Genomic DNA, 15,401 nt, shown 5'->3' with positions numbered 1-15,401 from the left:
ATGCATCATCCGAAGCTGAAGCAAATAGCGATCATGACTCATGACTGCTGGAAATATAGCTGTTGCCATCAAGGGACTAGTGGACCAATATGAAGACATTGATGGCTTCCTTAGCAAGCCCATCGAAAAAGTTAATCCCAAAAACTTCTTCATCTCTTCAACATTTGTGAGAGTCCACCGGGTAGCTCTAGAATGGGACTTAAGGATGGCATTGTTGTCCCTCAAAACCACCAGTGTGTGCCATGACGAGTCCAGCTTGTCATCAGCAGGGAAGGGGTTAAGTTACCATACCTGGATAGACTGTGGAGGGAGTACGGCTTTTTGAAGTAAACTTACCACTCGCTCGGTGGATAAACATCTCCAAAGTTTTAGCCAAGTCTTTTCCTCTCAGACTCACTATCAGTCAGAATGTCTTAAGGTCTCTATTAGTAGAAGCTTTCAAGGGGTTTTCCCATTTCTTAATTTCCCAATTTGCCTTTGCAGTTATAATGACAGCCCTGTATAAAGTTCTAGAGTCCCTAATTGCAGACCTCTCTCCATGTTTTATAGTGGACAATAGTGCTTCCCTATCTGCCTTACAGATAGGTGTATAACACTCGCGAGCTCTTACATTCTTAAGAGCTTGGTCATGGTTCTTCATAAAAGGGTCTTTAAGCGCTGAAAATAAGTTGTTGTGCTCATTAAGAATCACATTATGGTTATCTTTATTTTCAAGCATCGTATCCATGCTGGTTGCCACATTAGCATAGATGATTCAAATTGCTTCAGGAAGTGAATAAATAGAGTTCCCCTTAACATTTTCTATGATTGTTAGTAACTGCCAACACATTATTGCAGGGCAAGATGGCTGCCGATGGGCCAAAGATATAAGGTTTTGTGCAGTTAAAATCAAGGGTTTATATTCGCTCTCATCCCTACATAACACTACCATATCCAACATAGTTCTCCATATCCTAATGTCAAGGAGAATAAAATCTATACAACTAGTGTAAGCCACTCTGGAAATTGAGGGCAGGAGTGGTGTCAGAGGGAATGCGTCCATTTCACGCTCAGACGCCACAAGGCTTGACATATGGCTTTTCAACAGAATAGTTCACTCTGGAATACCCCAGAAAGCATCCTCATCGGAACGCATATCCTGGGAGATGCCATTAGGCTCATGGGTTAAGTTCAAATCACCTTCAAAAATAACACAATGGGAACTAATAGATGGGGCCAAAATTGTGCCCAATGAGTGGATAGTGGGTATTCCTTCTTGCTGCTAAGTCTCCGGTTGCAGATGTTAATTAACAGATGCGGAAGGTAGTTCGTATCGGACCTTGAGCATCTGGTGATTAGAGAGACTACTCCATGGCAGAGCAAGTCAATGTGATATTCAGCCAAATAATCAACCCACCTGGTGGTCACCCTGCTTGTGAACTTACTGGAGGGATGAAGAAGCTCTTAAATCCACTTCTATAAAAATTATTTTGGGCTAATGTCACATGGAAAATATAGATTATTTGCCCATCAATAAGTAGGCCCCGCTCTCTAATGACCACGCAGTCCTCCTCAAAGTTTTTGATCTAAGGGCCCACCCATCCAACCCCGTGGACCATCACGGTAATATGCGTAGCGGAAACAGGAAAGTCTGCATAAATATAGGACCAATGGAGCACCTTATTTTTCAGCTGGGCAGGAGATTCACTGGCACTCAGAGCTAAATGCTTCACATTTGACACCACTACAAAATACAGACATGCCTCTGGGGGGAGGTTATTTGTGGAGATATACGTTCCCTGTTAAACCATGTTTTCAAAGGCCCCCTAATCCCCCACCTGCCAATTCACTCGCTCAGGCTTACGTTAAAATGTGTGCATTATGGCTTGGACTCTATGAATTCCCTGAGCCGATCTGTATGGTCGTTGAACTAGAGCTGTATGCCTCGGGCTTACTGAGCTGGTTAGAATTAGAAAATGCTGGAACATCTTGTGTGGCTTTGGCAGTCTGGGTGTAGACAGACATGGAGGGCAGTGCAACTAATGCCAGTTTACATATTTCAGCTTCAGTGTTCCCCAAACTGTCATAAATGGGTTGTAGCTTAGCCTCCAAAATAGCTGTTAATTTACTGCATAGAAACCCTTAAATGGCTGCACAGTCAATCAAGTTACATGCAGTATAGTCTAGCTGAGCGACAGACGTTGCTACTCCTGCCAAAGTTGAAAAAAAAATGTTTTAGGGCCTTATCACTATAGGGATTGTATAGGGACACTTGTAATACTGATTTTCTACATGTACCACTTTTAAATACCATGCACCCTACCTTATGATTTGCATTGGGGTGACTTATTAGTATTTAAATTGGAGGTTTTTACCTATCAAAAGGCTATTTTAACAGGTTGCAGTGCAGGTTTTTTACTACAGCAGTTAGTTTACGATGGTAGGCCTGAAGCCATGTTTTCTTTTGTCACACTATAGGGTGGCACAGTAAGTGCTTCACTTCACAGTTGACAATGAACGTTTCATTCCATGTGTGTATTTCTGCATCTTGTAGTATGACTTTATAGAAAAGTTAAATACTCAAATAATGTCTCCATGTTTTTATGGGTCAGAGCATATACAATGGGTACTGTACAGCAGTGCCCCAGTGTGAAGTCTAGAAGCACAACAATAAAATAGGGCACATAAAAGGCAAAATAAATGGGTTGAACCATGCTGAAAAGGTGGAGTTCCTAAAATCCTATGTAGGGTTTCCAAGCAGACAGTGATCATTTGACATATTAGTTCATCCAGCTAAGTTTCATGATAAGTCGGAAAATCCCCAGATGTTTCCTGACTAGAAATTGAATAAAAAACAAGATCCACCCCACTCAGCTGTGGCAACAAGCGCTATCACTCCCTCCTACAACTCATTGTGAATGCCCTTCTTTAGAACCTATATCTTTTCAGACGTTATCATGATGCCCAGATCTCATGGTAAGTGGAGGCAGCTGCCCCTTACCACATACAGAAGCTAAGTTTCAAAGTATCATGTGCCTTTGATTGGAGATAATGCTGTAGACATGTGGCCGTCTGAAAAAACAAGCATTTGCAATGCAATTGGTCTCGCCTTTGGGACCTGATATGTATTTAGCTATGCAGCACATTAGCCTGGGTGCTGAAAGATCTACTGTTCTTTAACATGGAGGGAAAGTAAGCACCAAACTCTGTGACATGCCAGGTATGGGAACACGTGGCGAGAAATATTGCCTTTCAGCTGGAAATGGTATAGTCCAAAGCTCTGTTTTTAATATTAAATCAGGGCCTTTGCTGGTCATATCAATGAAAATACAAGATTTGAAAACAATAATATTGTCTACAGGTGCTCGTGGAAGACCATTTCTATGGACTGGAATCTAGAGAATGCTAAAGTGATTCTCTGCTGGTTGTTTTCTATCAAGAAAGTTAAATAGAGGCAGTTGGCAGAAAAATTAAAAAAGGAAGTCCCTCAGCAGAAAGCAATTCTGGTATTTTACTGACCTCTACTGGTCCTTTTCTATTAAGACAGTTAAATAGAGGCAGTTAAACAGAAAAAGAAGTCCCTAAGCGGAAGCAGACAAGTCCTAGGGCTGATCTCCAGAGTCCACAAAGTACATACACATATAAGTATATACTGATAAATAAGTATGTCCTAAAGTATATACAAGAGGTCCTGAATGCTCGGCCTAAGACAAGTACTAGGGCTGATCTCAAGAACCCACAATGTACATACACATATAAGTATATACTAATATATAAGAATATACTAAGTATATACAAGAGGTTGGTATCAAATGCTCGACATAAAAAACTGAGGACATTATTGAGAGATCATCAGGGCAGCTCACCTGACTTGAGGAAAGCGGATAACTAATGTCAAGAGCAGAAGCCATGATACAGGCATGTGCCAGAGGAGCCACCAGTAGGCACAGGAGTGATATGAACACAATGGGTTTTGTCGCTAGGGCTGTGGGGGCCAGAGGCAAAGAAACCTTACTTCTAGATAAGTCAATAAGGTTTCCATCCATGCTCATTCCTCCCTTTTGCTGCTTTTTCACCTTGGGAGCTGGGTTCAAATGAAGAAAGGAGCAGAACACAAAGAATATGGGGTAGTGCACTTAGCAAGATAGATATTAAATGAACAGATGAAGCAACATTTTTTACTTGGGATAATTACAAGAATAAAACAAGCACTGGCGTTGCCAATAGGTCTCGCAGTAGGAAATTTTGAGCTATTGGTTTTCTAAATGACATTTTATTTTTTTGTTTTGTGATTTACAATGCCCATACTTTTAACTTTTTGCATTAGGAAAGTTTTAGTGATTGGTATTTTAAATGACACTTTTTTTTGGTTTTGAAAATAGGAAAATGAATAGCTTTGTCAGTTACAATGTCAATAGTTTTAACTTTCGCAAATGGGACACCTATAGCATTTGTAATGCAATGTGTGTTGTATTTACGTGACTTAGATGTATTGAGATTACAAATAACAATGGCTTTTAATTTTGTAAATAATTAATACTTTAAAAAAAGTTATTGTAATTTATAATGGCAATAGCTTAAACGTTTGTAAATAAATTTTGTGAAGATTATGTTCAGTGTATTTTATTGTGACGAAAATCCAAGAACATTGCATTTGCACCTACAAACACATATGTGTTGTAGCACTGAGTAGTGTGAGGGGGTGAGGGGGTGTGAGGGTGAGTGGGTGTGTGAGTGTGTGAGGGTGAGTGAGGGGGTGTGAGGGTGAGAGTGTGTGAGGGTGAGGGTGAGGGTGTGAGGCTGAGTGAGGGTGAGAGGGTTGTGAGGGGGGTGAGGATGAGGGGGTGAGTGAGGGTGTGAGGGTGAGGGGGTAAAGTTTGGAAAACAGGTTCTGGGTTGGAGGGGAGATTGTACCAATCAATTGCAGTGCTGTGTAATCTACACCCTCTGTCATAATTTTCTTTGTCACTTACAGTATCCCCTTTCCTTTGTTGTTAAATAGCTAACAGTATGAGTGCATCAGCATTGTTGCAATGCCTTGTGCACTCCTCTTTTCTCGCACTTTGTGCTTTAACCTTGCAAAATATTTGTATCCAATGCATAAAATGACATATGTGCTGAGAGCATATGCGCAGTGATTGAACTGGATGGCTGTCAAAACAAGCAAGTTCCTGTCCTTGTAGTGGACTACAGCACCCGTCCTCAGCTTTTGGTGGGCGTGTGAAATGAAGAGAACTAGTAAGCTCCTGAGCCCCTGCTGAAGGTCTCTCCAGTCACCCATGGAGGACGCGAGTTGTACAAATTTGTGGTGTATTAGTTATTGAACGGACACCTGCTGGCACGTCTTTTATAATCCAGCGGCAGTGGTGAGTGGGTCAGGTCCACAGAGAACTGGAGATCCCCATATTGGGAAGAAGTTACAACTCGAGTGAAACGCTGCACTTGGAGGGACTGCTTTAACATCTGAAGGAGAACGGTACCGTGACCCCATGGTAATTCCCATCGGGGGAAGGATTTTTAATATTCTTAACATGAGGGCTAAATATAAAATAGTTGGGGAAATTGCAGCACATGGCTGGCATTGAAGCCGTATGAACTCAAGAGTTCGACATTTGCCGACCTCCCATTGGCTAGGAACACTCCAATGGCAGTGGTGATTACTCAGTTTATAGCCAACCAGACTCTGTGTTTCATTAATAGCATTTCCAGCACTTGAGAAACCGATTACGCAGAAACGTGTCTTGGAGGATATAGCTGTTTATTTACAAATCTTTTACAAGACCCCGTGAGTGCTCCAGTCTTTTTTTGAATGTTGCTGTTGAGTAAGCATGGGTCAGGTCCACAGAGAACAATGTATGCATAGTGTGAAATGCAGTTGGTCTCAGTGTATGTAGTAAGGTTGCGTCATAACTACAGAGTGTTCGTTGTATCGTTGGGGAAATTGCAGCACATGGCTGGCATTGAAGCCGTGTGAACTCAAGAGTTCGACATTTGCGGACCTCCCATTTGCTAGGAACACTCCAATGGCAGTGGTGATTACTCAGTTTATAGCCAACCAGACTCTGTGTTTCATTAATAGCATTTCCAGCACTTGAGAAACCGATTACGCAGAAACGTGTCTTGGAGGATATAGCTGTTTATTTACAAATCTTTTACAAGACCCCGTGAGTGCTCCAGTCTTTTTTTGAATGTTGCTGTTGAGTAAGCGTGGGTCAGGTCCACAGAGAACAATGTATGCATAGTGTGAAATGCAGTTGGTCTCACTGTATGTAGTAAGGTTGCGTCATAACTACAGAATGTTCGTTGTTTACATCAGCGGTCTGCAGCAAACAGGAAACAAGAGCGCCGGGAAACTGAAAGTAGCCGGGAAACTGAAAGTACGGCCGGCCAGCGGCCAGCCATGAATAATTAGGGGAGGAGAAGCCGCACAGCACACGCTGGGAAAAGCCCTTTGATGTGCTGTGCGGCCGTGAAAAAATGCAATTAGGAGGGAGGGAGGGAGGCTGATGCGCGTGCTTGTTTGGTCATGTGATTCACGTGAACTTAAAGAAAACCGCACAAACGAAACCCTTGGTTTCACGAGCATTTTGAGCACATGAATTCTCGCTCCGCTCAATGCGCTTGCGCGCATTGATAGGTCGCGAGACCTAAAAACCGGAGGGCTTTCTGAGTAGGTTACCCACGACTTTTGAGAGCTTTCTTGTTGAATCTTCAAATTCAAATATGGTTCGTATAAGTGATTTGATTGTGTTTTATATTTTACAGCAGACGATTTCCGTGAAGGTGTTCAGCTATATTTGCTCACAGAAAGTGTTGTTAGGCGACTGTACTCATCTAGACAAGAACATGCTAAAGTAGAATGAGTTAAAAATACGTACTAATGAATAGACGACCATGCTTTGTCTGAAAGTATGGTGTGGTTGTCAGCAACCTGTCTGATTAAGTCAGAATTCATATTACTATTTTTTGATACAGGTACATTTCCTTTCCCATTTAGTTTGGGGAAAGAATTTGATGACTGTTCAATGAATTTTTCTATTGGGTTCCAGTGAAACCCGTGTGGATTTTGTTTACTACTGGCTTTAAAACTGCGGAGAAGGAATTCATTTCAAAAGCAAACTCACAAATGTTGGAAAAGTTAGCAGTGTTAGTCCAAAAGTGATTTCTAACAATGCATAATCCTGTTGCTTTTTTTCTGAGAGTGCAATAGCTCTGTACACTTATTGACAGCCATTGTTTCCCAAGGCCTCATTTTTCTGCACATCTTGTTCCCCAGGAGAGTGATGAAGATGGTGTCAGTCCTAGTTCAACCCCAGTACTGTCAACCCAGCCTCATTCATCAAACCGCACAAGAAGAGCGAACTCTGAAAAGCGAAGACTCGAACAGGTAAAATATACACAGCCTGTTTGTAGTTTTTTTGTTGAAAAGGAAACTGCATGCATTGTGCTTAAAATACGTTACACAGCTGCTACTGCACACATACGGGCATGATTTAGATGATGATTTCATGAAAGTCATTGTAGTGCTGAAATTCTGTTTTTCCTACTAGATGTACAGTTTCTGTGACAAGACAAAGCAAATGTTTTTTGTTGTGGATTGGTTGTTGAAAAATGAAAGCATCTGAACGTGATTGATGCAAAGTTCTCTCTCCAGTTTCACCTGTAATATATTGCCATAATTGACAGCATGTTTTCAGTTACTACAGATTCATTCTTGATAAAATGTATGAGTGAGTCAAAAGGTGCATTTTTAGGCCTGGCTTATAGATATCTTTAGAAGCTTCGTGTAATCAAAATTCATATATAAAAATATATACATATTAACATGCATAAATTTGCTTTGGGTCAGCACTCTGCACCCATTGGTATGTTGAACTGTCATTCACATTTTGCTTCCACCCACCAGGGCATACCGCATGGGACAAGGTGTAAGCTAACTTGAGACATTGTCTCTCTTTCTCTGTGAATGATGGTCTTTTTCAGCAGTTTTTTAAAGAATGATTCTTTTTAATTGGTTACATGTCATCACTAAAATTCTAACACTATTCTCGGCTAATATCCAATAGGACAAATGTCAATATTAAACATGTACATGGAGTTCTGTGTCCAGGGTGTGACAGCATGGGCTCTCAGAGCCTAATATTATCCTCCTCAATTTACATTTTCATAGCTCGAGTTCACGTTCTCCAGTGTGTGGATGTCTTTTAATATGTTTTAACATATAATATTTAAGGCCAGTGAAATCCCCTTTGTGTCATCCCAAAAATGTTTAGCGATGGGATAACTCCTATCATGATTTTTTATGGCTCATACATGTTGTAAAATATGTGTTGCAAGTAATCCTTTCAGAAATCATTCGGGTTCTCCCCTTAAATGTTTCATATTCTTTTTTGTTTATCCCATTGCAACATGCTTTGCACATTTTCAGAACCCATTGTTTTTATTTGTCAACCAGTCTCCTTTTTCACTTGATACAAACATGCTACTTGTGAGCATGTTACTCGGTGATCAAGCTCTATAGTATGTAATCTTGGGATGTGAGCTTATCCTGGCTTTCAAATGTTCATCATGTTGGAGGGTATGCCAGTTTCTTTTCTGCAGAATTGATATTATATCTTTGTGGTCAGTGTTGTAGTCCATAAAAAGTCTGATCTGGGACTCATTAAGATCCGAATCCTTTTTCTCTTTTATCATATGTTTACCCGAAGGTTCTCTCTGAATCATTTTATATAGCAGTTGATTTCTTTCATGTTTGTGCACCCATTGACATGCTTCATAGAGAATCTTTTCTGGGTAACCTATGTTGGAAAATCTTGCAATCATCGTAGTAGCCTCTTTTTCAAAGTCTTCATCAGAGAAACACATTCTTTGCACTTTTAAAAATTGGCTCTAAGGGATGCTCCATTTATTGCCTTGGGTTCCCACTGTTTGCATGCAGTAGTGAATTACTTAAGGTTTCTTTGCGATGGATTCATGAATTTAGTTGATCATTTTAAGCATACTATACTACGTCAAGGAAGTCAAACTTGGTTTTGCTCCATACTGCAGTAAGTTGAATATTCAATTCATTGTTGTTTAATTCACAATGTATTCCATTAGCAGTGATTCTGCTTCATCACAGATGACAAAAAGATCATCCATCAACAGTACCCAAAGTTATATTCTCTCCTGGAAACTATTATGATGATCTACACAGTCTACCTCCCTTTCCCACCAACCCATAAACAGGTGGACCTATGGAGGAACAAAGGAGGTCCCCATTGCTGTGCCTTGTTTTTGTAGGTAAATCTTACTGTCAAAGAGGAACACAATATGTGTAAATCAGAACTGCAACATGGTCATTATCATCTGAGTGTGTTGTAGAAATTTGATGTGTCTGACTCTTAAGAAATATGAACATGCACTCATCCTAAGAGCATGTTTAATAGATGTATACAAAGAGGTCACATCCATAGTCACCATAATGTATGTGGCCTTTCATGGAATGTTATTCACTTTGCATAGAAAATCATTAGTGTCTCTTATTTACATTGGTAAATTGGTGATGAGCTCCCATTAAAGCGGTTTAAAAAGCCAACTGATGATGCGTTTCAACTACCAAGGGCATTGATTAAGTTATTGACAGAATCGTCACAGCATTATAATGACTAATTATCATTTAAGACTATGTGCACCAGGTACTAACCTATGTACATATGCTTGTTTGCCTCAAAACATGGGCTATTGTAAAGTTTGCACCACAGTCTAAAGACTTCAGGTAGTATAATTGTTAGCACCTTCAGACCCTGGTTATTTTAAGTGAACAGTTGCTCTTTGGACAAGTTTTACATAGAGTGTACACTGTGTTTCACAGATCTTTTTTAAAACTCTGTAGTGTATTTCTCATGAGAGTTTCACTGTCTGCAAACAGTGTGATACAAAGTAAACACTACATAAACACTGTTAACTGTACCCTCTCTTCTACTCGTATCCACTTCATTTCTTAATGTAAGTTCAGTGACTTTTGATACAGATAAAGGGGTTTGATACAGGTATAGAGTGTCTGCAGTAGAGCATTTGTTATGTAACAGGGCTTGAGTATCTTGAGCAACTTGGATTTTTCTGAACAGTTGTAAACAGATTTAACACATGTGCAGAATAGGTTACCCTTACATCTGTGGCTCATAGTCAACATGAACTTGTGTAGGGGCAATGTTGCGAATAGCTCAAGCTTGCTTTACCTTTGGCAGTTGTATGTATGATAGCTGTAAAGACACTTCCTAGTATTCTGAGCTTTTTTGCTGTTACTTTTATATCTCTAATTGCATACATGTTTAAAGAGCTATGTCTACAAAAGAAGCTTGGATGATGTCATCAGTGACGTCATTTGAGATGTCATTAGTGATGTCATAAATTATGCCATAGAATATGAGTGATGTAATATGTGAGGTGCTCACCAGTGCATGGCAGGGGCACAAGTTATAGTTAGCTCTGCTAAATATAACTAGTGAATTTCTGTGTTTTTTAGTTCAAAATATGTGTTGTCATTGACAAATTCACATAACTATAGTGTTACTTTAACCTTTGTTTTTTTTCCGTGATTGTCTACTTTTTTAAATTGTAAAGTAATATTTAATTACCATATGTAAATGCAACCCCCCACATGCAGCCAACCCCCACACTGGGGGTTGGCCACAAGGCCTGGCCTGTAAAGGCAGCCTAACCCACACTTAACAGCGTCTTTGGCCGAGAATGGCAGGGGCTTGGCCACAGGGCCCGCGGCCTACCACCCACATGCAGCCAACCCCACACTGCACATGGCCTTCAGACATGCGTAGTTGGGGGTTGGCCATAGGGCCTGATCCTGGGGACCCCATCACTGAGGGCTTTTATTTTAATTAAAGCTGTTTAGACCATGAGGTCCCCATCCCCCAGGGCGTACGTATAAGTTAAAAGCAGATGGGGACCATGCAGCCCCTCTCTCCAAGACTCTTTAGGCCCTGGGGTCACCATCTCCCAGGGCCATACATACATGTTAAAAGGGGAGGAGGCCACCTGGCCCCTCTTCCCGAACCTTGTAATGCCTTAGGGACCCCATCCACCAAGGCCCTTTGTTGTTTAGTTAAAGGGGAGACAGCCATGGGTCCCTCCCCAAGCCTTTTTAGGTCCTGGGTGTCCCATCCCCAAGCCTTTTTAGGTCCTGGGTGTCCCATCCCCAGGGCCATTTCTAAAAACAAGGGGGAGCGGGAATGCATGTCCCACTCCTCGAGCCGTTATCAGCCCAAGGAACCCATCCGCAGAGTACCCTTCTTTAAATGTAATTATCTAGGGGGATCACGCGGCCCTCCTCCCCAGGACAATTTTGGTCCTGGGGACCCATCAACCGGATCCCAGCGTGATTGTTAGAGGGAGGGATGACTCCAGCCGGCTCCCTGCATACAGCGGCAGCAGGCATTGCTCCCAACTGGACGGAGTAGCTCCTAATATTGCCCCCCTGGGCAGACGCAATATTTTTATCTGTTTCCCTGCCTTCCTCAGTGCAGGCAGGGAAACATATCAAAGTCCTCTCTCAGCAGGCAGGACCCTTTTTTTAAGCTTCTGCCTGCTGGGAACTGGTTTTGTGTGTGCTCCTGCTTGGTGGGAAATTCAAAAATGCTCCAGCCAAGCAAGAACAAAAACTAGACTTCCCTGTCTGCACTGGTGTGGGCAGAGAAACTGCTATGTCCCGGGGAATGTGATCCCTGGGACATAGTTACTGAGCTGGCCCCCTTTTGTTGAATTACGGCCCACGGTTTGGCTCCGTGGGACCTTTTGATGCTTTGGAAGGGAGGCCCCCCCCCCATAGAAAGGCATTTCAGCCCTGGGGGTTGAAAGTATATTGTATTCTAGAATGAGATTATTTTTATAAATGTACAATACATTGTCTGCTGTTGATAACATGAGAGGAAATGTGAGGCGCATTGCCCTTATAATGGAAAGATTTTTTCTTGTATGTGTCAAATTTCTAAGCCATACCGCAGAGTGGTTACATTACAAGATAAATTTAGCACATTGATATAGGAATTCCTTGCATTTTCTTTTACCATGAATAACTTTACTCCCGTTTGACTAATCTCCACAAAACTTTGCAGACGTATTTGTCAACACCCACTGGGCACGCCCTTTGGTTTGAGCAGGAGTGGTAAGCCACAGGGCATGATCTTCATAAAGACCGCATACCCAGGGGTGGCCAACCCCCACCATGCATGGCTGAAGGCCAATTCCTGCAGTTGTCCCATTGCTGTGCCAGAGTAACTGCTGATCTAATACTGAACATTATGAGGACTCAATTAAATTATTTACTCCTACATTAGTTAAAAGTATGTCTTCAGTTATTGCAAGTAAATATAATCTAAAAAAGGTTGTTGAAAATTGACATGCCTGACATTTAAAAACCTATATTCGAAGGACCAAAAGACAAGCCCCTGAAGAACCTCCTTTCACATTTAGATGCCACACCCAACAGCTGGTTTAAAATACTGGCCCGACCACTCGCTTGGGCCTTGGTTGGGACCTGAAAGCTGGCTGATGTTTGGGAGGAAGAGTGTTATGGGTATTGGAGATCCATTTCCAGATGATCTGAATGGCGTTGGCAGGTCTTTCTCAGGTGTAGACTTGAACTCTGATTAGGAGAGACCGAATATAAGTATATTGGTCCTCTTAACCCCTGCAGGATAAATGGCTTTATACCAGCGCTCTAGTACTTGCTATTTATGGAATTCATCAAAAATGTTGTATGTTGCAAGATGTGGTGTCTTGGGGGCTAGAAGCAGGTTAGTGGCAAACATCATCGGTGCCCTCTGAGACTGCTTCATGTGACCGAACATTTGGGCAGTGGTCTCTGAGATCCAGGTTTTAGTCACAGGGTGTCGTTGAAGGCCCTTTCCGGAGCCTGGTGCTCAATGCTAAAGCCAATACACAGCATGTTCATGACATTTTAGTGTTGACACTGTGCATGAGCAGAGCACATAGCCTGTACACAGCACCCACTCTGCACGGCAAGCAGGATCTCGTGATGGAGAGACGATAAGACGATATTCATTGTTCTGAGATTCTGCATGGAAGAAATGCATTCTTTGTTTGTCCAGAGTCAAAAGTCGATCATAAAAATATCTAAACAAAAGCTCTGAAATGGAAGTTAGCGTTTATAACTCTGAAGACAAAAATGGAGTGTGACAAAAAAATAAAACAATTCTGCTTCGGTAGATGGGACATTCTGATCACGATATCTCATCTGTGATGACATGTGTGAGGTTTGGAGCATAGAACTATGTGATGTTGTGGTTATGTCGTTGAACATGACTAGGGTATTGCAAAGTTTTTAGGCTTTAGGTCGCAACCACAGAATCTCTAATATTGTAGTTATGTTTGTTAGAAAGATGTGTATGGCACACATTGTATCTTTACTTTAAGCTTACAGCAGTGTTGGAGGTAGGTTGCTTACACACCATGGTCATTAGGATACCATCTAAGTCTGATTGATGTCTAAGTTGGATTATCAGTAGCATAGATGTGGGTCATCTTCTGCTTTCTTATGTATGATTTAGTTATTTGTGCATTATAGTGGTTAACAATGTTTGATGTGTGTAGCTAGAGGTCTTTACCAATTTGGGTATGTGTTATGCAGAAAGAGTGATATGCACATTGCCTAGTGTCATATCCTGTTCAGGGGGCCACAGGGCAGCAGGGGTTACTGGTCCATATTGATGGAGATTAGGCCTTTACCACCACTGCAATTTCTGCCATACTGTAGCTCTGCCAACTGGTACAAACCTTTCCGCACTTGACTTTTTAGCTAGCAGGGTGAGTAGTCAGAGTCTTCTCAGGGAGGTTAGTGTGGGGGCTGGTCGTGCTCAATAATTAATGCTACCCCCTAGGATCAATGTCCAGCCCATATATCTTTTTGTAGAAAATAATACTATTTATTACACAGAAAACATAGAATTCCACTACACAGTCAATAATGCTTGAATACCTGTTTCATGGATGCAAGTCTATGTACTCTGGGGGCTTCTGCTGCCTAGTCCTCCACCTGACCCTCATTGTTCCCCTTTTCACTGGCGTCCCCCCTTAGGTTTAGCATTTGAGGTAGATTGGTGGATACAGTTCGTACTCCCCACCCTGTTTGACTAGTCTTCGCACTGTCTCATCCTTGGCCCTTTAGTCGCTCTCACCAGGTTTGTAGTAGGAGCATGGACTGTATTCTGCCCTCCTGTGGCAGCAGAATCTCACTGGCAACAGAAGCTTCCAAGCAACACAGGGCAGTCTTCTGAGGAGCCACAGAACAGCTGGGCGCCAGCACTTCACTCGGAGGTTCGCTGCAGGAGTGATCACTTCTGGCGGGGACCCCGTTCTGCAGCTCTATTTATCAGTCCGGTGGATACTTGATTAACGACATGGCTCACTCCAACTCTCAAGTAAGTCATTGGTGCTTCTTCTGCAGTGCGACGGCGACGCCCCCGCAGATGACGATTTCTTGAAGGCAGCAGATGCCAGGTGCTCTCTTTGGCACTCACTGCCTCGTGGTGAAAACCTCAATTCTTCATTGCGCTCACCAGCGGTACCTCACAGGTTACTTAATCTTCCTGACTGGCTCTAATGCAACGCAATGACGCACTTGGCAGTTCCACATTGAGGCAGGCCACTTGTAGGGCACCCAGGCCACCATCAGGCGGTTATCCTGGCTTCCATTGGGCCTCCCTCCGAGGCACACCCCTCCAGGTGCCTGGTGGCTGCAGTGGGAATAAATGAGAAATGTTGCACTGCTTGATCAGACCGAACAGCAAGTCCTTCGGCAAACTTGCTTGGTAAATCTCTTAGACAGACCCTACACCGGGGTCAATTACAGAAGTCCATTCCATCATCTGCTCCTCCTGCAGGGATTGTGCCTAGTCCCTCGCTCACTGGCAGGACTGTCCAGGAATACCTCCTTGCAGAATGGACTCCAGGTGATGATCCCTGGCATCTGGGGAGTTGGCTGTCAGAGTAACATGAACCCTTGCCTGCATAGTAGTCCGAGTACTCTGCAGAGCACCCCCTACTTAGTAGAAGCTACCACATTAACGAACAATTATGGCTTTTAAGCTTCCTTCTTTATACTGATTCCACAGGCGGAGGATGTGTATTTTAGGCCAACTTCCTTGGATCGAATTCCCCTTTCTTGTGATCTGGCCAGGTCAGCTTCCAGTCATGGCCTGTGTCTATAAGGATGCTGTGTCCAGTAGGACAGACTACATGGAGTGCCCACCATAGAAGTACAAATAGGTAGGCCTGGGCGGTAAATTCCGTTCCTCTCGCGGAATTTCGCACTCCGCGGAGAACGCGAAATTGCGCAAAATTCTGCGTTCCGCGACTGCGCAAAATTTTGTGCTTGTTCGCGTTCTCAAAATGCGTGTTCGCAAGAT

General features: G+C 42.5%; 1 protein-coding gene across 2 annotated transcripts in view; it reads left to right on the top strand.

Annotated features, from left to right (window-relative positions):
• DENND1B (DENN domain containing 1B) overlaps positions 1-15,401 on the top strand; it is a 1,279,546-nt gene that overhangs the window by 1,135,560 nt on the left and 128,585 nt on the right. For both annotated transcript variants that reach the window (XM_086954825.1, XM_086954820.1), the window contains one exon: positions 7,256-7,366. In XM_086954825.1, coding sequence (XP_086810951.1) covers positions 7,256-7,366 — 111 coding nt within the window. The remainder of the gene's footprint in view (positions 1-7,255; positions 7,367-15,401) is intronic.

This window comes from Lissotriton vulgaris, chromosome 1_1, assembly GCF_964263255.1.
Source record: "Lissotriton vulgaris chromosome 1_1, aLisVul1.2, whole genome shotgun sequence".
Taxonomy (NCBI): domain Eukaryota; kingdom Metazoa; phylum Chordata; class Amphibia; order Caudata; family Salamandridae; genus Lissotriton; species Lissotriton vulgaris.
This window is presented reverse-complemented; position numbering and strand designations above follow the sequence as displayed.